The following is a 26935-nucleotide window of genomic DNA, read 5'->3' on the forward strand; positions in this document are numbered from 1 at the left end:
CCCAATAAATAGATTTAAAAAGAGAGAGAGAACAAATAAAATCAATAAATTTAAAAATGCTTTTCCTCATTAGTTATATTAAAGCTGTTTTATCAGAAAATACTGTGGAGTTTATGATTAGGTCATTAGCAGTCCTCTGTAACCTTTGTGCCTATTACTCAGAGTGGTAGCCAGTTTCATTTTTCTTGCAGTTAGAAAAACCTTTTGATTTATGACTTCTGTGCATCCCTATTTCTTTCAATTGCTGTATTGCTCCTCAGAGAACATTCTCAAAAATTGCATGTGCCCTCCTTTGTTTTCAGAAGAATCTATTAATTCCCTTTAGAAACAGTTGCTTAGCTGAGTTTTACAAGGTTTGAGAAATTTGGTTCAAATTTATAGTTCCCCAAAATTAGCCTGAAGAATTGTCTATCAAAATCCTTCAACTTTTTTTTACATTATTCCTACATAAATTCATTCATCTAATAATAATTTAATCATTCCCTAAGTGACATATTCAAAAAATAGATATCCAGCCTAAAATCTATGAACTTACATGTTAGCTAGAGATTTGTACACAAATAATTATTTTTAAATGGTACACACTAGATTTTATTATAAAGATGAGAAAAATGGGAGGCTGTGAAGGTTAAGAAGGGTGGCTAGTCCCAAAAATGAACATCAAGATTCTTGAAGGTTGTCATTTGAGAAAGTCTTAGAAAGATAGAGGTGGGAAGTGGGAGGTGGTCAGAACAACCCATCAATTCCTAAGTGACACAGGCCACCCAGGTGTCAATCATTCATTTCACAAATATTATTTGAGCACCTGCTGTGTTAGACTTCTCTGGATGCTGAAATATATAATTATGGCAAAATATATAAAAGGGACCAAATTTATAAAAGAGACAAAATATATGGCAAAATATATAAAAGAGACAAAATTTCCTACCCTCACAGAGTTAGTACTCTAGTCTGGAGATAGATAATAAGCAATCAATATAAAAGGAAAAAGATTGTATAGCCTGTATGCAGGTAATCAGAGCTAGGAGGAAAAAATGGAAGAGCTGAGTAAGTAGAGGGTTAGCAGTACTGTTAAGGGGGAGCAGCTCTCTGGGAGGTGAAGGATAAATCTACTAAAGGAGTGATAACTAAGCAAAGACTTAAAGAACACGAGGGAGTTTGGGCGGAGCAGAGAGTGTGCCCCGCAGAGGAACTAGCCAGTGCGAAGACCCTGAGGCAGGGGCCTGGAGAACAGAACAGCAGAGATGCTCAAGGAGCTGAAGTGTAAGGAGAAGGAGAGGTCGCACACGCACATGATGGCCGGTCACATAGGGCTTCATACGTCACTGGAGGGCCTTTGGTTTTTACTCTGAGTGAAATGGGCAGCCATTGCAGATGAACAGATCTGACATGATTTAACTCCTTTATTTTAACTTTTATGTAGAGACCAATACTGTGTTAGGCATGGGCAAAGCAGACCTATGAAGTGAGGGTGGGGGCATTACAGTACCCAAAACAAGAAATGAGTGTGGATCATTCTGGAACAGTGCGATGAAAGAAGAGATAAATAGATGCTGGGTATACTTTTAAGGTAGAGGAAACAAAATGTACTAACAGATCTGATATAAAATGAAATCAATAATGAATTAAGGGAAAGCAGCACCAAAGTGGTTCCAGGCTTCTAGGCTCTAGCAACTGAGAGGCTGGAACTTCCATCAAGTGGCTTGAGTTTAGGTGAAAAGCATTTCCGAGTTGGGGGAACCTCAAACCTTCCGTTTTGGAAGAGTGACATTTGCGAGCATTTAAAAGTGCAGGAGATAAGTCTGGATTGAAGATAGGAATTTGGTATATAAGTTATATTAGTATGTAAGTAAATGTAAAGCTATCGACTGGATTAAATGCAGAAAGTAGATATATGGTAAGTAGGAGAAAAGGGGCCTGGATTAAATCATGGAATAATCCAGTGCAAAGAGTTTCAGTGAGAAATGAAATTAACAGCCAAGGAGACTGAAAAGAGGAAGATGGAGTGGAAGGGAAACTAGGAGAATCTGGCGGCCTGGCAGTCAAGGAAAGAATGTGTATTCAGGAGATATGATATAGCTCTGACACGCGTGCATGGATAGGAGCAATCATGGGATAGCACAAAGTAATCATAGCATAATACTGAACTCATAGGTTTGCGATCAATGTTCATGCATAAGAATAATGGTGGCTGGGGTGGTAATAAAGTTAGCAACGGAAGGAGTGATAGTTTAATTATTGCATGGACATTTTTTTCTAGTTTACAACATAGATATTTAAAAGAGGTACTTTGAATTTATTCAGCTGGCCATTGGATCAGGATTTCTAAACTTTTTCAGTCAGGTAAAATCTAAGGTCTGCTTCCAAGAATAATGCCCAATTGTCTGATTCAACTCCAAATTAACTCCACGACTTTCGCTTGGAGAAAAAGTAGATAAATGTGTCCCAAGGAGGCATATAGTTTATGCATGATATTAAGCCAAAGATGTAAGAGACACGAGAGTATGTTTACCTTCTTCTTCAGGTAGGAAAAAGAACACTTGCCGTATATTCTATATTCAGATTAATAATCCATATTTTGAGTATGAGGCACTGTAAAAGCCAACGAATTTGGATCCATATCACTCTTGATACTCTTATCTCAAATGATTAATAACATAGTTCATTACAATATAAGAAAAAGGATTTCATGAAAGAAACAGTTTATCTTGATGTACCATCGTTACAGAGTGGAAATCAAGATGTACAAAAATCCCACAAAAACTATTTATTAAAAATGGAAAATCTTCTGTTTGTCTAGAACAGTTTCTACATTTTATGATTGAGAACAATTTCAATGTATTTTATATATAATATTGACACAGTACACATAACATACTATATGTAGTTATAGATATTATACCCAACTAGTTCATAGATTCATTTTAGGGTCATAATGCCTTTTGGAAAGGATTGTGGACTATTCCTCTTTTTTCTTGTGTATTTGTACTATAGTTTCATGCTGTGATTACAAGCCAGTGATAACTTTGCCTGGAAAATGGGTGAAGGGAGACATCGGACAGGGCAAGATATGACAAAAATTTATAAATTATCAAGGGCTCATGAGGGAGGGGGGAGTGGGGAGGAAGGGGGAAAAATGAGGACTTGATGCCTGGGGCTTAAGTGGAGAGGAAATGTTTTGAGAACGATGAGGGCAATGAATGTACAAATGTGCTTTACACAATTGATGTATGTATGGATTGTGATAAGAGTTGTATGACCCCCTAATACAACGATTTTAAAAAATTAAAAATAATAGAAACTTTAAAAAAAAAAGAGTATTCTGTCCAACACGAACCTTGACCTTGTGGTTCCTTCCAACAGGGAATGTGGAGCCGGGACATTTGTCAACTTTGCATCCTTAGAGCGGGATGGAAAGCTGCCATACAACTGGTGAGCAGTGTTTTAGAACAAACTTCCCCATGGTTTAGCTCTGTTATGTGTTCTCCAAATTGAACATCTTTGGGGGATAAATTCCTTTACCTGATTATCCTTTGAAAATGTACTTACAAAGGTTGCATCTTATTTACAGAGCCCAGTAATTGCTAGAGTTTATCAGTTCAGAAGTTTAGACAATGTTGTAGCCCGTTCTGTATTTGCTACAGTCAACAAAGCATGGAGGCCACTGTGCAAACGACTGCAGGGCAATGAGGGCACAAGGAGAGACTGCCCTGAAGCGGCAGGAGGTAGAACAGGGCTGCCATTCAGAAGTCCCAGCTCAGTGCCTGGAGATAGGAGCCACCAGGACTATTCAAACATGAGATAGGAGTGTACAGGCCAGGAGCCCTAGCCCTGCGCTTCTACTTACAGAAGAAATGCTAAATCCAAGAAGAATGAAAAAAACAAGGCCTCAATGTTCTTAATTCTTGGGCATTTAGAAACATTAATTAATGCTTGGGTAGGAATAAGCATTTCAGAGTAACCCAGCATTATTGACATTACTTGGTTTGTTTCTCTTGCGAGCAACCATGCAGTGTACATTTAAATGCATACAGTGTCAAATTATCTAATAAACATGCTAAGCACAGGCTTACTTGTGCTTGTTTACTCCTCTGTGGTGAATGATCTCACATTCTTTCCACCACGTCAAAGACTCTGCTTCTAAGTATGGCTGGCATCTGTCTCTCTCCCGACACCATAGCCCCTCCCTTACAGAATCAAAACTCTTCAAATTTACAATTGCTAGTAGGGTAAGAGTGCCAGGAAGCGACGTAAACACAGGCTTACTTGTACTTATTAATCTACAGTGAACAGTTTCACGTGTTTTTCAGGAGGCCTTTTGGGTGAAAATGTTCACTACAGATTCATAAACACAAGTAAGCCTTTGCTTACCTTTCTTATTAGGTATCCTATCCACGAATAATCAATCCTTGATAAGTAATTTTCCCCCCTGTTTTTCTAACCCCTCAAAATGGCTATCCTTTAAAAAAATAGATGCAAGGGAATGGAAATTTTATTCTATAGCATCAGCAAGGGCAGTGGGGCTTTATTCAAAATACTTCTCTGAGTGAGCTTCATTGAAAGAGAATTCCTTTTAATAAACCAGTATGGTGGGTCACTAAAATGTTTACTATGAATGGAGTGTTGTTATTAAAATAATATTTTAAATTAAATTTTTGTTATTAAATTATCCAACTGTGGAGATAAAGAAACTCATTAAATCCTTGATGATGAGAAGCTAGGATACCTTCCTAGGTTTTTCACTCTTTTATTCCAAAATCAGAACACTGACTCCCCATCAGGATATATTTCTCTTCTGGTTTCCCTCTCAGAAAGGGGCCAACAACAGAATAGTGGTGAGTGGACCATTTAGAAATTGATGCGATGACTTATGATTTATGAGAGCTAAGTAATAACTGTCTGCACAACCACTCACAATTCAAATAAAATTTACTTTCACGTGGCAGAACTGAGGTAAAGGAGAATTCCGTTCATAACCTTCCTATAAAACCAGGCCAATTCTCCTGTAGTTCTTGGCAAAGACATTTTTGATTAGCACGAGCATTTTCTGGCTGAAAATGGATAGCTCAGTGGGAATTTGTTATAACTCAAGTGACAAGGTGACAGCACCACCCCCTAATTTTCAGAATAAATACGGGTGCAGCTACAGGTTATTTTTACATCTCCATTAATAAATGTTCTATTTTACAAGTGGTTTGGAAATCTGAAATTGGATTCAAGCCAGGCATTTTAAATCAGCAGTCGGAATTAGAATTAAAGTGAGTCTGAATTAGAATTAAAGTGAAGTCAAATCATTTGCTTCCACTGAGCTGAATATCAGTAAGATTATAGATTAGGTATTTGACGAGCAATTTCATTTGAATGACTGGCTCCTAAAGATCTTATGTGCCTCTGTTTTAAGAGTTATATTTTGAAAGCATACATTCATTTAAATTAAAAAATAGTAGAGAAAGTCATACCTAGTAGTTCAACTTTAAAAGAATGTGTCTGAAAAATCTTAGAACAAGGCTAACTCACTCTTCACTATAATCAGTGTTCAGTGATCAGTATACATAAGCTGACTGCATATTTCCTCACAACAACTGCTGTGTAGTTATTGAAGGGTGTTATATAGGCTTCTTAAAATAAGATGCAAGTGTTAGAAAGGTAATCCCTAAGAATAAAAATCAAGATAACTAACAAGGCATTTAAGAGACTCATTGAACTGAATGCAAAATGTAATCACCTAATAGCAGACTAATTGAAACAATAGGAGTTGAAAGAAATCTATCTGATTACAATATGGTCATGTGTGAATAAAACTGATTTTGTCAGTATTACAACGCTTATGCTCTCACATTTAAATTTCACAGAGTGGAATAATATTTCATTGGATGTAATTAAGGTGCTTGTCATTTTAATTGATCCCGGTAGATAATTTACTGATATCTGTTCACAGTGTGTATTACTAATTCTTACCGCTTTTTCATCTTTACATCTGTTATCTATTAATGCTCACAGGCGTAGGAGTATATTTGCTTTCTTAACCCTGCTACCCTCCTGTCTTTGGACTGATTATCTTTTGGCATTTTATATTAATCCTTGGTAAGTGATCTTTTTTGGTTTTTACTCTTTACCTAACACAGACTCTAAAAGTTAGCTTTTAAGTAGTGAAAACGAAACAAAAAAGAAACTCTTTTTAACTATGTTTTTACCATCTACAATTATTAATCACATATTAGTATTAAAATGGATTGGAGAAGTTGATGGTACCAAGATGCTAACTATAATGTTTTCCAAATTAGATTTTCTTCTTGTGATGTTCTTGCCAAGTCTTTCTTCCACCTCTCAGCTGTCATTTGTTTCTTCGTTGAGTCAGCCATGGACCTTCACCACCATCAAGGCCTCCATCAATTAGACAACTTAGATTTCTAAGAAGGCAGATCTGTATTTAGGTCAAAAAATCCAGACAACTCTCCTCTGTGCTTGGGGCTTCATGTTTTCCTGATAATGCTACTCAATGAATATTGAACAACTTACTATGTGGAAAGTTCTTTGCATAATGATCTGATTTAGCTCGTTCTGCAAATCTGCATCTAGAGATCCATTTCTCTTCCTGAGCCTCAGGAATTAAAAAATGTCAGAGCTTCCTGGAGATCTGACAAAGAAATCATTGTCTCTAAATATTGATCCATGATATTTAACTACTAAATGATGTACAAAAATGTGAATTTCCCTACAGAAGACAAATAATGAAAAGCAAACTGGAGAGTTATTTATCCGACAAGAAAATTGAGGAACTGTTCTTTAGCACCTTCAAGGTCAGAATAAATACACAAGAAAGAAAGCAAACTCACTTCCCTCCAGTCCTTGCCGATTCCGACTCGCAGTGACCCTGTAAGGCAGAGACCAGCCCCTGAGGGGCCGAGACTGTCACTCTTCACAGGAGTAGAACGCCCTTGTTCTCCTGTGGGGTGGCTGGTGGTCTCAAACTGTTGACCTTGCAGTTAGCAGCCCAACACGGAACCACTACACCACCATGACTTTACTGTTTCACTGTAAAAATTAAAGACAAAGAGCTCACCGACAACTAGTCCATTCTGACTGACGGTGCCCCTTGAAGTCAGAGTGCACTGTTCGTCTGGGTTTCTGAGGCTGTGAAACTTCACGGGAGGAGAAGCCTCTTTTTCTCCCATGGAGCAGCAAGTGGGTTCCATCCGCTGACCTGGCAGTTAGTAGCCCAGTGCTAACCCACTGACCTGCCAGTCTTCACCGCAGTCTACTCCAGAGTTTCAATATTTGACCTCAGAGAGTTCTCAGACTAAGTCGTTCACATAAATTCCATTTGACCTTCATTTATTTTTAACTTGGCATTTACTAATAATAATGCCTAAGTATTCTACCTATTATTGGCATCTCAGCAACAAAACCCCTCAAAATACCTTCCACAGTTTGCAATTAATTTGCAGGGTGGGATTTTCAGCTTAGATCAAGTGATTTCGTGCATATTTGAGTGTCTGATGAACCCAGCTTCCCACTTCGCCACCGCTTTTTGGTCTTCGATTTGAGTACCACTCTAATAGCTTGAGATTCCAAGTTAGGGGAACCTCTTCAGGAGAGTTTTGGAATCAGACTGTGACTCTCAGTGCTTATCTTAATATGAGCCGACACACGCTTGAGCCCCAAGCTTTCCACCACTTTCCCTGAACTTCCCACATCCCACCCAATGAGAATACCTTGACCTTAAACTGTCTTTTCAGCCCGAGGCTAGTACACAAGAGGTAAAAGATGTAGTCCCTAGTCCTTCCAGCATCAGGTATTGGTGGTTTCTGGAGCAGAAGTCTCTCCTTGCATGTGGGAGACCCAGGTTAGCCTCCTATCCAGTGCCTGTCGTGTGCAGGCCCTCGTCAGTCAATGTGTGCACTGCCCGGATAGCGCACAAGTTTTAGCGGAGCTTCTAGTCCAGATGGACAGGGGCAAGGGCCTGGAAATCTCCTTCCAAAAACCAGCTAAGGAACCGCTCTGAATCCCCATGAGCCCCCAAAGAATTCCCAGTCAATCCTGGGCACGGGCTCTGTCCCTTTCCATTGCACACGGAGTCTTCAGGAGGCAGGGTGACTCAAAGGCAGCTAACAGTATCCCCTCCAAATGCAGCTCAGTATCCACACCGGCACTGAACTGTCTTGTTTGCTACCTCCTCTCTTCAACTGACAGCATCTGAGTATTTTGCCCGGTTCGATTTGCTAAATAGTCATGTTTCCTCCTCATCGTCATATTTCACCTAACCAGCTAACAAGAAAACACAGCTCACGCCGATTCCTTACACACTCTATTTCCTCTACAAATTGTGTCCTGCAGAACTTTGTGCCTGTTGATTTCTAACGTCCCCTAGTTGCTTCTAGTGTTTATGTGGAAATCAAGAGTTTCTCTCTCTCTCTCCCCCTCTCCTCCACACCCCCACCCTCCTAGCATTGCCCGAATCTTTTCCTGGGGTGGTAGCAGGATCTGTGTGGAGCACCACTGCCCAGTTAGGTTCGTTTCAGAATCGCATTCTGCAAGGATGTCTGCCTTTAATGACCTTCGATTGTGCTTCCCGTACAACGCGGTCTCATTTGAACTAGAATTCACTAGGTTCCATGTTATTAACCTCTTCATTTACCACCCTAGCCACCCTCATGCTTCACGCAATTGTTCCTCTGCCTGTTCTAAATCCTCAGTAGTTGACACTGTAAGCATGAAGCAACATTTAGAGCAAATGCTCAGCTTTGTTCATGATAAGTGCATGTGCTATTTGAAGAATGATTTAACCCCTAAAGATCTCTGTAAGATTTAGGGATGGTTACCATTCAGCTCATGAAGGAGTAAGTAGCACTTGTGGAAATAGGGGGTTGGGAGTTTTGTTGGTGTTTGAAACTGTTAAAAAGCCCATGCCTCTGCCATTGCCTCGTGGTAAGACTCCTGTTAGCTAAAAGAGACAACAAAAGTGCATTTTAACTTCCTTAAGTCAATTGGGCTTTGAGCTCTAGCTAATATAAGTTAAAAAAAAGGAAGACCAAAGGACGTGCATGATCCTATATGCATATATGCTGTCTGTCTGATGGGTGCTGTTTGTCCATTGTCCAGAAAAATGCTGCCAATGAATAGGTGATGCCCTAAGCTTCGCCCAAATGTCACTGTAACATGCACATGCACCAGCTCTTTCTATAACATGCTGAAGTTGAAACTGCTAGCAATGTCTTAGCTTACAGGTGACAAGTGACTTTTCTTTCACATTGGTCGGAGAATTAGCACAGCAATTGGACAGGTGGGAAAAGTCTATCACTGTCACTCCAATTCAGTCTCTTCATGTTCCCTCACACCCTCTGGATACAAAAATCCTTCAGATATCAGGAATTCAGCTCACCCTACGCAGAACAATGAGAGGAGTGTACAAACCATAAAGAACGACCTTATGACAATGTATTAGTCTGGGTACTTTAGAGAAACAAATCCACAGAAACTCATGTATAAGAGAGAGTTTTATATAAAGGGTGAGTGCACACCAAGAACACATCCCAACCCAGTGCTGCCCAAGCCCACAAGACCAACAGTAACCCATATGTCTGACACCAATCCACAAAGTCTTCCTCCATCTCACAAAACACACACAATGACGCCGACTGCAGGAGCAAAGCTGAATCAGTGAACAGTGTAAAGCATCTCAGTGCTGGCAGATGTCTTGCAGGTAGCGAGCCTTGCCAGCTGAAGCAGGGAACTTGCTAAGGCAGCTGCACCCTGGTCCAACCATCACAAAGCAAGAGACCAGAGAACTCAAAAGGCGAGGTTCACCGAGCCATTTATCCCTCCGCTCTCCAATTAATCCCACTTGTGTTTATCGGCCAGGTTGGCACAATAAACTTTAACTATCTCAGACAATAAGGATAGAGCAATGCCATACAAACCATGGAAGAACATTATTTTATATTTAAAGTTCATTTATGGTGGATCAGATGGAAAGGGAAAAAAAAGTGTCTTTCCTCCATGAATCAGGCTTCTTCACAGCACTTGAAGAGTAGCAGCTTTCGTATTCCAGCACTGAATGTATTCAGTGTTGCCACCACGCAGACGTCTGTTTCTTCCCAGTCTCCCTGAAAGCCTGTTTGGATAGGAAAGTTGGGCTTGTAGGGGGTTTTTGTTTGGTTTTTTCACTTTCAATAGCAAAATATGTTGGCAGCCTCCCGACTTTACCAGAGCTGTTAGGTAGCTATGCTTCCAGGCTGCTTTCATAAAGGCAGTACTATGCATATTGGCTTTTACAAAACAAATTAAATACAGGATTCCTAAAGTTTACTGAATCCACATCTCAAGGGCTGATTAAAAAAAGATACATATTTTTTTCTCCGATGCTTGTATACAACTGTTTACATTTAAGTGCTTTTATTTTTTTAAGTGTATTTTACTGGGGGAGGGGACAGGGATGAGGGTTAAAAACTTGAATGCCTATTTTCTCTAATTTTAAGCACGTAAGACAAGAGGACAGGACAGAACATTTTTAAAGGGAGATGGGGGAGTGAGAGTAACTATTAAATAGACGGTCTTCATACAGAAGTGAGAAGAGATGAAAACCAGAAATTCCACCTTCTTTGAGGGATATTTTCTGCATCACTTTCTTTCCATCCACAAGTCCTACTTTTTCCCACGGGCTTCACAAGCCCTGCAATCAAATTCTTCATTGAATCATTAAGTGAAATAATGAGGGCCTTTCTTTGCCCCCTCAATTCAATAAGCATTAAAAGACCACCCTCTGTGCATCCCATTAACTATACCCAGCCTTGGGCTGAGAGTGGGGAAGCACCATCTAGCAAGGGGCATGTGTGTAAGTGACAAAAATACCATAGGAGAAATACTCCATTGACAAAGGCCTCTGAAGTGTAAGAGAAGCTTCATTCTGACCAAGGTTCTCAGGAAGTAGATGTACACAGACAGTCCTACTTTTAAACATAAATCAAAACTAATATTTTGCTTCATGTAAGTACTCAGATTACAATTTGTTATTTGCTATAAGCTTTTACTTTCTGAAAGTTTGGGTGATCCTATTCAGACATTTTTAAATGTTTAAAAGTTGTTTCTGAAGAATTGCTTACTATCATATCACTCAAACTCAATTTGGTATCAATCTTTATTATTTACCTAATTACAATTAAAATACACTCAATGATGAAATGTTTCAGAGGATGCTATCTTCACGTTACCTAACTTGGGTCAGTTTTGTTACTTTTTGATTAAAACTCAAAGCCCAAACCCACTGCCACTCAGTTGATTTCAACTCATAGTGAACCTCTATAGAGTTTCCAAGACTATAAATTATTTCCAATTAGGTAGGAACAATTTCATCATAAAAATGGCACAAGATACATTTCAACACTGATAGCACAGTTTCACATCCCTCTGCCATAATGTCAAGAAATATTATTTTAGTCTTTAATTAAGAGAAAATATATCCACTCTCCCACCATTAGCTCTTCCTTAGGCTTTCCCTCTCCTTCCCCCTCCCTCCTTTTGCCTGTACAATCTGGGGTTTGTAGGCACTCACTGTTTTTATACATTTACAAAACATGTTAGCAATTTAGAATCTCTAGAACTCAGAGTTTTTAATATATATGAAATATAAAGTATAGATATGTTCCCTGTAATCTAGTAGAAGTTTAAAAATGAATCTGAAGTTATTATCATTACCGTCTCATTTAAGGAAAAGTAATTAAACAAATCTAAGGTATAGTCAATGAAAATTAAATAAAATTGAGGTTTCTGATGTAACTATTTAAAGCTCCTTAGTTTTAATTGCTATGTTAATCAAATTTTTTTTCGCTCTGATGAATTTGTCTTTCTTTTTCTTTTAAAAAAATCTCAGGAGTAAAAATGGCTTAAAGAAGAGGAAACTGACCAAGTAAGTTCCACTTGCAAGATCATTTCGTAAAGTATTCTCACTCATAATGCTCCTGTCTTTCCAAAATCAAAAGGCTGTGCTCCCTAATTGAAAGGATGCTTAAGGAAGAGGCAAGTGTACGTTTCCATAGCGAGGCACAGTGCAAGTTAGAACTGTTAGACAGTGAAGAAGAAGAATGTGCATCACAGAAAGCAGGAGGCAATCAAAGCACAAATAGTTGCTAGGGATTATAGTCACCTTGCAAGAGATTTCAAAACCTATGAAAATTTACCATCGATGTACAAAAACCTTTGCCGCCTTGGACTTTATAGCGAGCTACTTATTGCAGGAAGAAAAAAGCTTCTATTTCATTGGATGTTACAACAAATGCTGTGAGAAATGGTGGCTCAGGGAATCCTTTGAAGAAATAGACAAAGATAATTACTCTAGATAGCCTGTGGTTTTATATCTATTGAATTGTGAAATCATAAGAATTATGATTCTGGCAGGTGAAAATTAACCATCAGTTGATTTCAAAAGGCTAATTAGTTTATCACCTCCAGGCCTTTTCTTAGTTAAACTCTACATGTAAACAGTAGAACGCTTATATGAATGGAGCTCATTCTTGATACTTGCTTAGGAGACAATGTTGATGAATTAATGTAAGGAGGCAATTAGGGACTCCCGCCACAGCTGTGCTCGCCATGCTGAATGGAGAAAAGCCATAGCATGTGTAATCAAAAGAAGAATGGTGCCAAATATAGTTCTGCTTTGCCTTGGTTGGTACATCGTTTTATGGCACACATAAATAACATAATTAGGTTTTTTCCTAAATCCATTTTTTAATCACCATGTCCTCCATTGCTGTGCCCAAAGTGATGTGGAGACAAGTAAGCAGACACGAAGCCAGTCTAAACAGAAGAGATGCTGTCCACCTGCACACGAACACAAGACAGAAACAGAGAGATGTTCTTGCTCAGAGCTGTTGGTTGAAGTTGCTCAATGAGCTAAAGGTATAGAGTCGATTGCTTGAAGGACAGGTTTTCAGGACAAAAAAGGGGGGCCCTTATCAACATGTGGTCCTCACAAGACCAAGGAAGAGAGAAGCAGCAGCAATACCTGAGCAAAGGTTTTGGTCGAATCTGGAAGGAGTCAGGCCTGCCCACAACCCAGCAACCTGTGATCCCTTCAACTCTCTCCTCTTCCTGTTTCCCCATGACTCCCCCACTCTAAACGCCATTACCTTGCCTTTTCCTCTCCATTCTTTCTACCCTTTCTCTTTGACTCCATCACCTCACACCACCACTCCTTTTCTATCAATACTTGTCTTCATTCCACTGTTCCTTGGCTGCATCCTTCTTTTCCCCCAGAGTTTCAAACCAGGTCTTCCTGATTCATTCATGGCCAGCAACCGGAAACCAGAAGAGAACCCCAACTTTTAAAATGTGGGTATACCAGAATAATTGGAATAGGAAAAAGTACAGGTCAACACCCTCCTAGAAATGTGACCTCTCTCTTAGAACACAGGGTCCGTTGACACGTTGCAGAGCCATCTGCGTTCTTGAGTTGTGGCAGTCAGAAACAACAGTGCCCAGGTCAAAGACAGGGGCCAATGGCATCACGTTCTGTGTCTTGCTCTTCTTCACAGTCCTGACAACCACCCCGTCTCCTGTATCAGCCTCGTGAAAGGACTTATGACCCCTTTTTCTAGTCGTTCACTCCATGACTTTGACCCACAAACTTTCCCATTCCAGTTATGATTCCAGTGCACCTACCTACAAGGGGCTTCCAAAAGTTCACGGAAAAATAGAACTGAAAGGTAATGGAATTGTCCACAAAGTTTCCAAAGCCCTCCTGAATTACAAAATCAGGTTGGTTCTGACTTCTCCGTGTCATTCATGATGGAACTGGTTTGAAACCACTCAAAACCCTGTTTTTCTTTTTGTTTGTTTTAATCATTTTATTAGGGGCTCATACAACTCTTATCACCATCCATCCATACATCGGTGGTGTAAAGTGCATGTGTCCATTCATTGCCCAGCCCTGTTTTTCTTGCTTCCCTTTAAACAAGTCTGTGTCCACTGGTCTCTGCCCCTCCCAGCTTCCTTTCTTTCCTTCCTTCACTTCTTCCTGTCCCTCCATTCGATTTACATTTCTACTTCCTGAGCATTCTTCAGGGTCTTTTTCCCTGCTCTCTGGCTTTGCCTAAGTCTTCAATGTTTCCTCGAATTATCCTTCTCTATTGATGTTTCCATAATCCCAATCATGAGATGAAATCAGAATTGTTAAATCCAATTGGAAGGCAGTGATCTGCTCAGAGAGCATCAGGGAGTACAGCCCTCATGAAGTTTGCTCCAGGACCACAGCCTTCCTCCCGTCATTCTTTACGGGATTGGCAAGTCTGAATGGGAAAAGCTTGAAACCAGGAATCACTTTTCTTCTGTGTTCTCATCAGGCTCCGCCACTGACTAGCCACGTAGTCTTGAATTACTGAACTGTGTAGTCTCGACTTTCTCTCCAGAGCATGGGCTGAAGTTGCCCAGGTCTATCTCAAAATATAGCCAAGCAAGATGGCACATCAAACTATTTGTTAACTATGGAGTGTATATGGCTGGAGAGCATTATGGTAAAGTAAAAGTAATAAAGTATAAATGCATTATCTGGAGTGTAGAGTGCCCATTAAAATCTAGTAAACCTTAGTATAAATTAATCAATGACATTAGTTCATTGAAAACTTTCGCTGAAGAAAATGTTTTGGAAATGTTGTTGGCAACACATGTACAAGTGCGCCTCATACAAATGAATGATGATGGATTGTCATAAGATTTTTAAGAGCCCCCCCAATAAAATGACTATTTAAAATAAATATTTAAAAAGTATTTACATAAAAAAGAAAACATTCACTGAATGTCTTTTAAATGCTATACAGTTACTAATAAAATATGAGACACCAAATAGATGTTATAAGTGGAGTAACATGCAGCAAAAATGAAGGGAAAAGTCAAGGATTTGGGCCTTGCCACGGGGCACAGTCTTGGATGAAAGATAAAGCAGGTCACTTTGCAGAAGCAGAGAGCAGCTTGCGGGTGAGAGGGGCGATATAAGTAGATGCTAAATGGAATAAGCAGCTACAGAAAACTATGAAAAATAAAGCTTAATGCTGATTCACCCCAAAAGCAACAACAAAGAACGTGTACCGCAGACACAAAAACATAAACTTGAATGTTTTCCCTGAATGTGGCTCTGGACCATGTCTAACCTTCCATGAACATGTACTTTCCTAGAATGAGCCAAGGGGGACTTTCTGGACAAGTGCCTCACCTCCCAACCTTCCTGTGCTCTGGGGAGATAGTGGAGGTGGTGCAAACCTTCGTACTTGTAAAACCAGTTGCATGTACAAGTTTCTTTATTACACTTCATCCCAACCTAGTATGATAGGGGTGAATGTAATGTTTTATAGATGAGAACATTTACTCTCAGAAGAATTAAGATCCCACAAAAAATAGGTGGTAAAACAATTCTAGCAGGTCTTCAAACTCTAAACCTTCATTTCTTTTCATATATCAGTGCTTTCTAGAGAAATAACGCATATGTTTATATGAGTCTTTACTCTTATTAGAAACTAGAGATTTCACCTATCTCAAGAAGGTTTGGTATAGAAGTCCCTCTTTAAAAATCCAATATTTAGGGACTGATAACTTTAGTCAAAGGGGGATGGGTGGAGGAGTGAAATCCAAAAAATTCATTCCTGCTTGAGACTCGCCTTCATGCAGGAAACACAGAATGTATGGTGCTGTAGAAAAGTGTGGCGAAGAAACTAGATGGTGCCCAGCTCTCAGATAGAGTAGCATCTGGAATCTTAAAAGCTTGTTTCCAAACAAGCAGCCATCTAACTGAGATGTCAACTAACCACACATGTAAGAAGCATGCAAATGTCTGCCATCCAAAGATAGTAAATTATATAATCCAAATGCAAAGGAGGAAATAATATAGGACCTTAAATTGTGATATTCTGATGTGTAGAAGGCTATGAACGACATTGAAAGCCCAAAAGACATTTGCAGGACCGACACAGGGAATACGTCTGTGGTGATTTCCCTGGAGCCATCATTGAGGCATGGAAATAACCTGGTCATCAGAGAGGATTGGAGAGATGACAATAGTAGATTAAAATGATAAATCGGACTCGAATGGTTAAAACTTTGTCATTTGATCGCCCCTCTGATACATTTTGGGCTGATCTGGTTTTTAATATTTTCTGTGGTGTGTGTGTGTGTGTGTGTGTGTGTGAGACTCATATTGGGGTTTATCTCTGTCACATTTTGTCACCGTGGGTAGCCTTCTTGAATCATTAGCATGTGTTTTCTACGTTTTTTCAGTGTATGAAACCCAGGATAGATGACTCTATAGAGATAACTAGAATAAGCATTCTTGGGGAGTACAGTCGGGGAAGGAGTTAAGGGGGAGCTGATATCAAGGAATTCAAGATGGAAGAAAATGTTTTGAAACTGATTTGGTAGCAATTGTACACTACTGCTTGATGTGACTGAGCTATGGATGGTATGATGTCTGGATTAGCTCCTACTAAAATAATGTGGACAAAGAAAAAGTTGAGGGCAAGAGTGAATGCTAGAATTTTAGTGGTAACGCTTCTATTTTCTCTAAGAAAAGTGATGCTAATTTGAGAAGTATGGTGCTAAACATTATATAACATGTATCAACAGTATTTTTAAACCATGCATTTTGTGTGTGTGTGTCTGTGTGTCTGGTGAAGCCCGGTTCAGCTGGATGACTTTGATGCCTACATCAAGGATATGGCCAAAGACTCGGACTATAAATTTTCTCTTCAATTCGAGGTGAGTGGTTAAAGTATTTCCCACCTTCTGCAATGGATGGGGCTTGGCAACTGTCAAGTGTCTACAGAATCATCCACTCTTTGCTTGGCAGTATCTGTGGCATTGTTGCACAATCAGCAGAGTGAGGATAAGATGTGGGTTCAGAGTGAGGGTGGTCAGTGCTTGGTTGGGGGTCAGTTTGGATGGTGTGCCTGCAGAGAATGAGAACATCGACTTAAGGCTTCTGGAGAGCAAACACGGGTAGGTGCAGGGGAAGCTGCACTGCAAACCAGCGAACTGGGGAGTGCAGGGAGAAGTGAGGCCAGGACCTGAAATAAAAGTTTACTGTCAGAAGATTTTTGTTTGTTTCCCATGTCATTTAGGCCACGTGTGGGGGAGTGAGGGATGAGATGGGCTCTATTTTCTCCTGGGCAGAGAGGAGCTTCGAGCGGGCCATCAGAGCTGGGGCATACTGACTGTTCGACTTACTATTTCCTGGGGAGGTTTGCTTTCGATTCCTCTTCGAGAGATTGGGAAGATAGAGTGTCGCATGGTTCATGGAGGGATAAGTCACGTGGCCAATGCTTCCTGTTTCCGCAGCATGTAGACTTCAAAGTGTGGCTGAGTCAATGGACGTGCATAAGTCCAGGAGCTCTGGAGTGTGCAGAATATGAGTGGGTCTCCCCTTTCCTCCACCGGCTTGTCTTCCACACTCGCCGTGCAGCTGGGATGGCCACAGGCCCTCTTGGTTCTCTAGCAGCTCATGCACTCAGCATTTCTGGGAAAAGGGGCGACTGCCGTGCTTGTTCTGAATACCGGGAGGCTTTATTGTCAGTCTCCTGAGTGGGCTTCAACAGAGCAGCGTCTGGGAGGGTGTGTGGGAGCGCAATGTCCTGTTGTACCGAGCGTCACTATGAGTCAGCACAGACTGCACGTCACCTACCAAAAGTGCTCCTCTCCGTGAAACACCAAGTTGTAATTAAAAAAAGAGCTGTTTTCCCTTCATTCTGCTTATTTATTTATCTCTGCTTTCTCACTGTGGTTGAAGGTCAGCTTTGGTAGCTACTTCTTAGCCAGGGTGGATAGTCCAACAGGAAATTTGAACATGAGAAGTTTCTCATAAGTTATCAAATACCATGCCCCTAACTGCCACCAAATGTCAAAATGTCGTGGAACATTCTACACAGGGCCAGGCTCTGGTTGCATAGACATCTATAAACACCATACTAAATGCCACACGCGGAGGACACTGGGATTTTCAGTACCATTTTGCTACTAGATGATATTGAAAAAATCTCAGGTCTCTATCCTTCGTTGCTCCATCTATAAAATGGGTGTTATTGATGTTAGGGACCATCAGGTGGGTTCGGATGCATTGAGAACCCAAGCAGAACAGAGCACGACAGTGCTGCCCCTGTGCCACCCTCACTATTGTTCTGTTGGAGCCCAGGGTTGCAGGCACTGTGTGAAGCCATCCCATTGAGGGTTTTCCTATTTGGGGCTGACCCTCTTTTTGACCAGGAAAACCAGCCAGTGGTAAAAAAGAGACAACTTTATTCCAGAAAGGATCCAGAGAGAAAGCCTTCCGGTGGAAGTGGCACTCTGCATTTGGGCTTTGGGTTTCCCGAACAGAGAAAACACATTTCTGTTGACTGAAGCCACCTACTTGTGGTACCCAGGTTACCACAGCACAAGAGGACAACGCCTGGATTAGGTACCGAGAACTGAAAGTACTGCTCTAGATACCTGTGATGAGAAAGTGGTTTCAGGATTGGGTACTACGTGAGCCGAGAAGATCCTTAGAGTGCCTTACCATGAAAGTCCAGGTTGCCTTGAAAGACCGTTGGCAGAATTCTGGTTGTCAAAGGCCATGCTGATGCGTGTTCAGACAGGAGTGGGGAGAGCTATCCAGAAAGTCTCAGTAAGCTCAGAGAGCACATTTGGTGACGGCCACAGAAATGTTAGAAATGTACACATTAAATGTGCTTTGGCTGAGACTTTAATAGGAAATGAAGAACCTGTGCTTGCACAATGGAGGAAGAATGATGCTTTTGATGCAGCGGCAATGAACTTTGTGAAGTATGTGCACGTGCAGAAGGTAGAATTTCTCAATAATGAATTTGGATACCTGGCTAATGAGATTTCTTAGCAAGATCTTAAAGGAGCTCTGTGGTCTTGTCAGAGGAAGACGATGGCATGAAGCATGAACTGTGCATACCCTAAAACTATTGCTGTGGGGTCATCTTTAATCCTTTCACCCAAAATGTTCCCGGAGGTGTCTTAAAACCAAGCAAATAACAGTTTAGATTACCAAGTTAAAAAAAAGTCTGTTTTGAGCACTATGCTCTTTTAAGAACTATCTATAGAGGATTGCATTCACAACAGCGTCTGATAGGAACAGGAGAGGCAGAGTTTATGTGTAGGAGGGAGAACAACTCCGCAAAGGTGAGTGAGAATGGTTGCACGAGTCACAGACTGCAATCAACGTCACTAAACCTTCCATGGAGACACTGTTAAATGTGGGGGAGGGTGGGGGGTTGCTCTGTATATTCTTCACAAGAATAAGATAAAAGTTAAAGAATAAAGGGAATTTGTTTTGCTATATATATGAAATAGAAAATATGCAACATTTCATAAGTGAACTGTAGAAAACGAACACAGAATTGGGAAGACTCTGTTGTACAAATGAAGGACGTGTCCTCCCATGTTGACCAAAGACACAGCGGTGCAATCTTTCTGGAAAGCAGTTAAGCCTCTGACCGATCAGACTAATCAACTGCCGTAGCAGAAAACCCATCAGCTTAGACTGTAGACTGAAGGTGGCAAAGAAAGAAGAGAGGTCACTGCCTGCCTCTTAGAATTCTACAAGCCAAAAATGGGCCAAGGAATTATACCTGTTGTCCTCCAAGAAGAGAAAAGAATCCTTTCTAGAGCCGCTTGGAGTGGGCAGGACTCCTGGAGTGCGCTTAGGAAGCAGGGCCTTCTCCATTTCAAGTATTAGGGCCACTGACTCAGGCACTCAAAGAGTCGGACCCAAGCCTCCTAGGTGCCAAGAGTTGCATCTTCATGCACCCAGTTTTAGAGTGTGCAACTACCCTTAAGATGTCCCAGTGCACCGGACGACTGCCCCAAACTGAGCAATGGGGTTGCTAAGCCCAGGGAACAGAAGAATGCGCTTACTTGGGGTCTGGACAATAGGGTCACGACTCCGATGGACCGGAAGAAGGAAGCCTCCTGAAGGTGAGGGAGCAGCGTTGTCCTTCCAGAGGGCCGCGAAGATGCCCCGATGGCTTCTGAGACCAGAGGATTATGATCAGGGCTGAGAGCTAATGCAAATTGTCCTGCCAGAATGTGGACTTGATTGATGTTGCCGTCCCATCTTTCTCTCTCATTTCTCCCATTTGTCACAGAAATATCTGCTTTGTGCCTGAAAGCAGATAACTTGTAGTCTAGATTTCACAGGTTCACAGATGAAGAATTTTGCTCCCAGATGGAACATGCCTGAAGTCAAATCCATATTTGATTGAGATATTTCAGATGAGGAGATTTGGGACCTGGGGTTGATTGAAGATTGTTACAATGATGCGATGGGGTGAACGCATGATGCAGGTGGCAAAGATATAAATGTGGGAGCCAAAGGTTAAAACACTACGGATTGAAGTATATAGACCCCCCCCCCCCAAAAAAAAGAGCAGTAAATCCTTACCGCTGTACTTGTGATTAGGGAACCTTGCTTGTTTACTGATTAACTAATGGGCTGCTAACCACAAGGTCAGCAGTTCAAAACCACCATGTGCCCTGTGTGAAAACACAAGGCGTTCTACTCCCATAAAGAGTTATGGTCTTGGAAACCCACTGGGGCAGTTCTACCCTGTCCTACAGGCTCACTAGAGTCGAAAAGGACTTGATGGCAATGACTTTGAGTTTTCTACCAATGATTATCATCTCATTTGGGAATGGGTCATTTTTGTTATGTTAATAAACAAGATTAATACAGGATATCTTGAATCAATCTCTTTTGAGATATAAAAGAGATTAAACAAGCACCCCAGGGGGTGGGGGCACCAGAGAAATGTCAAGAGCAGAAGTTAAAAAAGAAAAACACTTTCCTCCAGACCTGAGCTAGACAGTTTCCCTTAGATCTGACACTCTGAACTCTGGCTTCTAGCCTGACTTCTAATTCTGAGAAAATACAGTTCTGTTTGTAAAGATCACTATTTGTGGCACTTCTTTTATAGCAGCACTACATAGCTAAGACACCTGGTTTAGCTAAGTCAACAGCACAACGGTTATTTGTTCTGTTTCTTAAGGTTTAGGATTTGTATTCACTTTGATACTGACCTTGAATGATTATGCTCACATTGAGAAACTGTATCATTTATAAGCATTCTGCAAATTGAGATGAATGTCTTAATTTACATATATTACCAATGCAGCTATAAGTCATACATGAAGCTATATGAGCTGCTAATTTGCATTCACTGAATAAATTCCTTTTTCACTCTGCATCTGATTTTGAAGCTGTTGAAAAGATTTATTATCCTTCTAATAAAAACACACATGTTTTCTTAAGTTAGTTTGCAACTCGAAATTAGCTTTGAGTCCTCATGTCTTAAGTTTCTTATATGGAAGGCTTGAAGAACCAGACTTTAAGAATAGAATTTGAGAGCCCATGGGTCATACTACATAGTGCTCATTGTTCTATTAACCTCTGTCCTTAGTGTTCAGGATGCTAGTAAATGCCTTCATATCTCTGGTCAGAAGTATAGTTAAACGATAGCACTTGGCAGCGCGTTCACAAGACGGCCCGGGATTTCTGGAAGTATCCGACATTCGAAGCTGTTTTCACTTGTGGTTTAGTCCAATCCACTAGAGACCAAACAGCAGTCCAACTTGAACATCAGCACCCTCTTAATGACACACCCCAGGCTACCTTGGCCATGCAGTCCGTTCTAAAGTCCCTCCCTCCACACACCCTGATCTTGATATAAGATGGGAAATATTTTAAGCCCTTCAATTTATCTCAGTGGTTTGGGTAAGTCAACCTCCTCCACCAGGTTTTACACCGGAGGTCTTAGTTTGTTCCTATGCCTACATTTTCTCTCCTTCCATTCATTTCCCAGGTGCCTGGACGAGTCATTTGTCATGTGACTACAGTACATTCCTAACCCCCCTCCCAGTGTCCATTGCTAGACTTTCCAGAAACCAACTTTCTTCTGATTTAGTCTTCTACTGCCCGCTCAGAGGCCCATGATCAGCATACCAATACTTTCTTCAGGGCCTATCACGAGCTAGCTCGTTCTAAATCCTCTTGTCCTTCTGCTGTGTCACCCAGTTCCATTGGACATTCACTTGCCCAGGAATGAAGCTGCCCTATCCACACCACCTCTGCTCACCTCCTCTTTCCTCATCGGACAAGTAGTCCAGGGTTAGACAGGTTCATCTTTCTCTAACTTGCCCTCCACCCCACCCCACCCCGCTGCCAGCCAGCACCACACAGCCTGCCAGTGGGCTTGGGTGACTGCTTGCTCCAGAAAACAAAACGGAGAATCAATTATTTTCTAAAAAAAGAAAGGAAAGAAAACGCAAACATGATTTATGTTGGTTTCAGGCTCTCGCCACACATGTTGCCTTCATGCCTTCAGATTAGGCCTCTGGAGTTTCCATATGGTTGGAAAGAAAATAAGCCCAAAGCTACTGGACTGGAAACTTCATGCTTGATCTTCCACTAGTGACAGGCTAAATTACAAAAGATTGCAAAGTGTTTTGTATATACGTGCACTTCCTGCTTTGCTGCAATTCAACTTTGGCAATTTACATTTTACAGTGCTCGGCAAATTAAACCTCTCTTATCAATTGAGGTTATTTACAGGAGGGAGGCAGCACACAATTAAAGTTCTCTCGGTTAGTCAGTTTCCATATGTGCTCCAAAGCTCACCCTCCATCTGTCTCCACCATTATCCTTTACCCGCGGTTTATCGCTCTGTACCCACCCGTAGCAGGAGTGGGGGGTGGGCGTGGGGGTGGGGGCGGCGTTGGAGCTGGAGGCAGGGGAGTTGGGCTATTGAAGTAAACAGCATAGGAAGGAGCAGTTAGAGAGCCAGGCTCAGCAAACGGCCCCCCTTCATCTTCTACCTGATCATAGCAGAAATAGCTTCACCATCATGAGCCATCCCGATGCGTTAATATTCGCTCGGAGTTGGCTTTGACGCCGTGGCAGTGAGTGTAATTTTGTTGGTTTGTGAGGCGGAGAGGTGTGCCTGTATTATTAGGCTGATTTCACAGATAATTAACTTGATGCCAGACAGTAAATTGATTTGCCCAAGACCACACAGCCTATATGTAATACACCAATATAGGCCGGATGTTTTGATAAGTTGTTCATACAGGCCCTTTCCTACGATGTCTAAAGTATTTTAAGCAACAAAAGTATCATCTAAGTAAGTTTCCCACTGAAAAAAGAAGCTAACAAAGTCACACTGATTTGGCTTCAAGTTATTAAAAATCAGTTTTGCTTCTTACAAAAACAAGACTGTCAGCCTTTAAAGCCATTTTTGAATGGATCTAACAGTAGCAGCCGTCTCTTTTAAGAGCGGACAACTAACGGGTTAAGCTGAGAAGGGAGAACTGCTATGTTGTGAACTGAGGATCAGACTGAGTAGAGTTTACCTTTAAGGCTGACTTCAAACTAGTCCAAGGAGTTGAGACTTTTTTGTTTCCTTTGGAAAGCCGGAAGTGATTGGCTGGCTCCTGTGCGTTGATTGTAGGTCATGGAACCTTTAGGGGGACCTTGCTGCACGAAGGAAAAGAAAGTTTGCAATCTGGTTGTGGTAGCAAGTGTACACACTACTTGACGTTATTGAACTATTAATAATTTTTTTATTTTAAATCTCCTATTGGAAAGCAGTTGAAGAGCCCAGAAGTTTGTTTCTAAAGCATATACTTTTACACGAAACTTAAGTCAAGACACAAAGGCATGAACGATAAATCCTTTCTCAATCCCTGAAAAGGGGACTGGGAGACTTACTTTCTGCCAAGGGCCATTGGGATATTTATAACACGGTTCACAGGCCATACTGGTCAGATATTTCGTTAGCTCCCCCTGATGTGATGGCGAGGACTGTGATGTTCGCTGGTACTGATGATTTTGACCTTGCGGGCTGCACATTCCCACCAGTCTTAAAACACTCCTATGTTTCTCCTCACTCCAAAAGTGAGGAAACGCCGAAGTCCTTCCCCAGAGAATCACAGGCTCTGGGTGATGATTCGTTGAAGAAATAAAGGGGAGACATGATAGAGAGTAAACCTGGTGTGCAATATTAACATCCAATCCGTATGAATACAATTGGCTTCTGACTTGCTTCACTTAATAGACTGATAGAAAGAAGCATGCTATGTAGGTAACCCCATCTATAGACAGATAAATACATATTGTATACAGTGAACCCTCGTTTATCGCGGTTAATCGGTTCTAGACCCTGCCGTGATAAATGAAATTCCACGAAGTAGGATTCCTTATTTGTAAATCAAATATTTTCGTAGTTAGAGCATAGAGGACATGAAAAAACACCCTTTAGTCACCATTACACTCGTATTACCCAATTTATTAAACGAAAAAGGGAAAATACAGTAAAACATTTTGGACGTTATAATTATCATTGATTATTTATTATATTATTTATGGCATCTAGTTTACAGTCTTACATATTTCACATACAGTATTATTATACATAGTTCTTACAAATACTGTAATCAATAGCCTATGAAATGACTTAAGGGATGTACTCTACAGGTGGGTCACCGTCTTTTTCCTCTGAAGGAGCGGGTGTAGGCAGTGAGTGCTGTTACGCAAAAACCGCGATAGAGTGAAGCCGCGGAAGTCGAAGCGCGAAGTGGCGAGGGTTCACTGTATTGGCATTTGTCAGAAATTTGGTCGTAAGTCTTCGCATAGGAACATTACTAGAGGTGCTGCCTGCTGCTGCAGTGATTGCGATTGTTCCTGGACCATTCAGAAGGCACCGTTCACAAGCTCACGACATGAACAATGCCCCAAGGGGCCCTGACCACCCCTCTCTTTCCTGTGAGCTCCAGCAGAGCGCCCTATCCACCTTTTCCCCCAGTAACATGGACATTGAAAAGTGTGATGATTGTCGATCTATACCAACATTGCCCAAACTGAACACCCTCAAATAATAGGATTTATGAGTATTGGTAGGCTCATAAGTGGGCAGATATTTGGATATTCTTAATGTCGCAGGAGAGGTTACCTACCACTAATAATTCCAGTTAACCTTTGAGACTTCACTCCAGCTAGTTAGGGACCGTGACCTTATATATAGCTCCTTCCTTACTGCTCTTCACTGCAGTCTTTCCTGAGGACTCGAAGGCTCATTCTTGGTCTTCAGAAAAAGTAAACTATATTTCCTCATAAAAATTGATCGTGTTTATGCAAATTTCATAGATATTTGTTAGCCCACACCTCCAAAATTATGAAAGGAATTTGTTTTCAAATTTCCTACATGTTACGTATTATATAGAGAATTCTTACCTTCCCCAAATGATCAGTAAGATATCGAAGATATTTATGGACTACAATAGCCAACTATTGATACAAACATGCTATAAAATAAACAACCTTGGTGTCCTTGTGGCCTGCAACACTTATTTCTCTCTTCCCTGGATCTGTAGGCAGGGGTGGGGGGTGGGGTTCTGCTCCGGTGCAGGACATCATGTTTGGTAAAGTAGGGGGGCAGCAAAAAGAGGAAGGCCTGTAAACAGGATGGGTTGACACCATGGCTGTAACAGCAGGTTCAAACATAAAGACGATGTAAGGATGGTGCAGGACGGGGCAGTGTTGTGTGCAGAGGTGCTATGGGGCAGAACCCACTCGATGGCATCTAACAATATGTGTCTCCTCATTTTGGAACCAGCAACTCCTTGAGTATTTTCTTCTCATGACAGATAGCAGGTCCTTCCAAGTCAAGACTCGAATTATCCATGAGTTCTACCTAAGTTCACGGAACAAAGCAAGTTGATAAGTAGGGTAGAGAAGAACACATCTCCCCAAAAGAAGGCTCTATAAAGTGATATGGCAAAGGGATGTAATAATTCTGTTGCACGCAGGGGGTGAAAATTGGGAACAATTGTCAAATCTATACTGTGTATGTGAATCTCATATGTTCCTTCTCTGTCATTCACAGGAGTTGAAATTGATTGGCCTGGATATTCCACACTTTGCTGCAGATCTTCCACTGAATCGCTGTAAAAACCGTTACACAAACATCTTACCGTGTAAGATCCTCCGTGGTACCCACTCTCCTCAGGTCTTAGAAAGGCTGAGGGGCCACCATCATTGCCAAGTCCTCAGTTGTACCTACCGTTCGCCAGAGCTCGTTGTCATCCGAGCCCTCAAGGCCATGTCGATGAGCACAGTGAATCCAGTCATCTCCTTTGTGCTATCAGATCATTAGCCTCTGTTGTACGTTAGGAAGAGTTTCATATGAATGGAGACTGACCATTTGGCCTGTTGGAGGTCAAAGTTGGCTCAATCCATTTGGAGATCAGATCATTTTTGTGCTCTCCTACGTTATTGTCTGTCAATTCTGACAGAGGGAGAAAACTGACAGAGGGAAATGGAGTGTATTCATTTAGGTTGGCAAGTTCTATTGTGGCCTAGCATGCTATAATGAAAGAGTATTCCGTGGGGGTGGGGGAGGTGCTATAAAGTCCTTGCTGTTGTTTGTTGTGTGTGAAATCAGGTTTAGCCCTACTCAGAGTGACCGTACTGGACAGAATGCAACTGTCCCATAGAGTTTCGTAGGTTGTCATCTTAGTGAGACCATGTGGCCAGGTCTTTTTCCCACAGAGTGAGTGGCTGGTGGGTTTGAATTGCCAGCCTTGGTTAGAAAGCATCCTAACAAACAACCAAGCAACTTCCAGGGCCCCTTCCTTATAAAGTAGACAATTAAAATGCATTCCAATGATTATTTAACGTTCTAATCAACTACAGTCTAGAGGAGTTAGAAAAGGGAGGTTGGAAATGTTGGAAGACAGAGACTAAAAATGGTGCCATTTTTAGTTAATGAGCGATGGTCCTGGATAGAGTGGGAGAAAAAATCTGAACCAAACTCTCACTGCCACGAAGTCCATTCCACTTCATACCAAACTCTCACTGCCACGAAGTCCATTCCACTTCATACCAAACTCTCACTGCCAC

General features: G+C 41.3%; 1 protein-coding gene across 1 annotated transcript in view; it reads left to right on the forward strand.

Moving 5' to 3' along the window:
• Positions 1–26935, forward strand: part of PTPRO (protein tyrosine phosphatase receptor type O) — a 255932-nt gene that overhangs the window by 211966 nt on the left and 17031 nt on the right. The window contains exons 16-20 of the mRNA XM_045288403.1: positions 3364–3432; positions 6001–6084; positions 11870–11905; positions 16659–16740; positions 25920–26010. Coding sequence (XP_045144338.1) covers positions 3364–3432; positions 6001–6084; positions 11870–11905; positions 16659–16740; positions 25920–26010 — 362 coding nt within the window. The remainder of the gene's footprint in view (positions 1–3363; positions 3433–6000; positions 6085–11869; positions 11906–16658; positions 16741–25919; positions 26011–26935) is intronic.

The sequence above is a fragment of the Echinops telfairi genome, unplaced genomic scaffold, assembly GCF_000313985.2.
Source record: "Echinops telfairi isolate 266 unplaced genomic scaffold, ASM31398v2 ScPeMD7_21;HRSCAF=78, whole genome shotgun sequence".
NCBI lineage: Eukaryota > Metazoa > Chordata > Mammalia > Afrosoricida > Tenrecidae > Echinops > Echinops telfairi.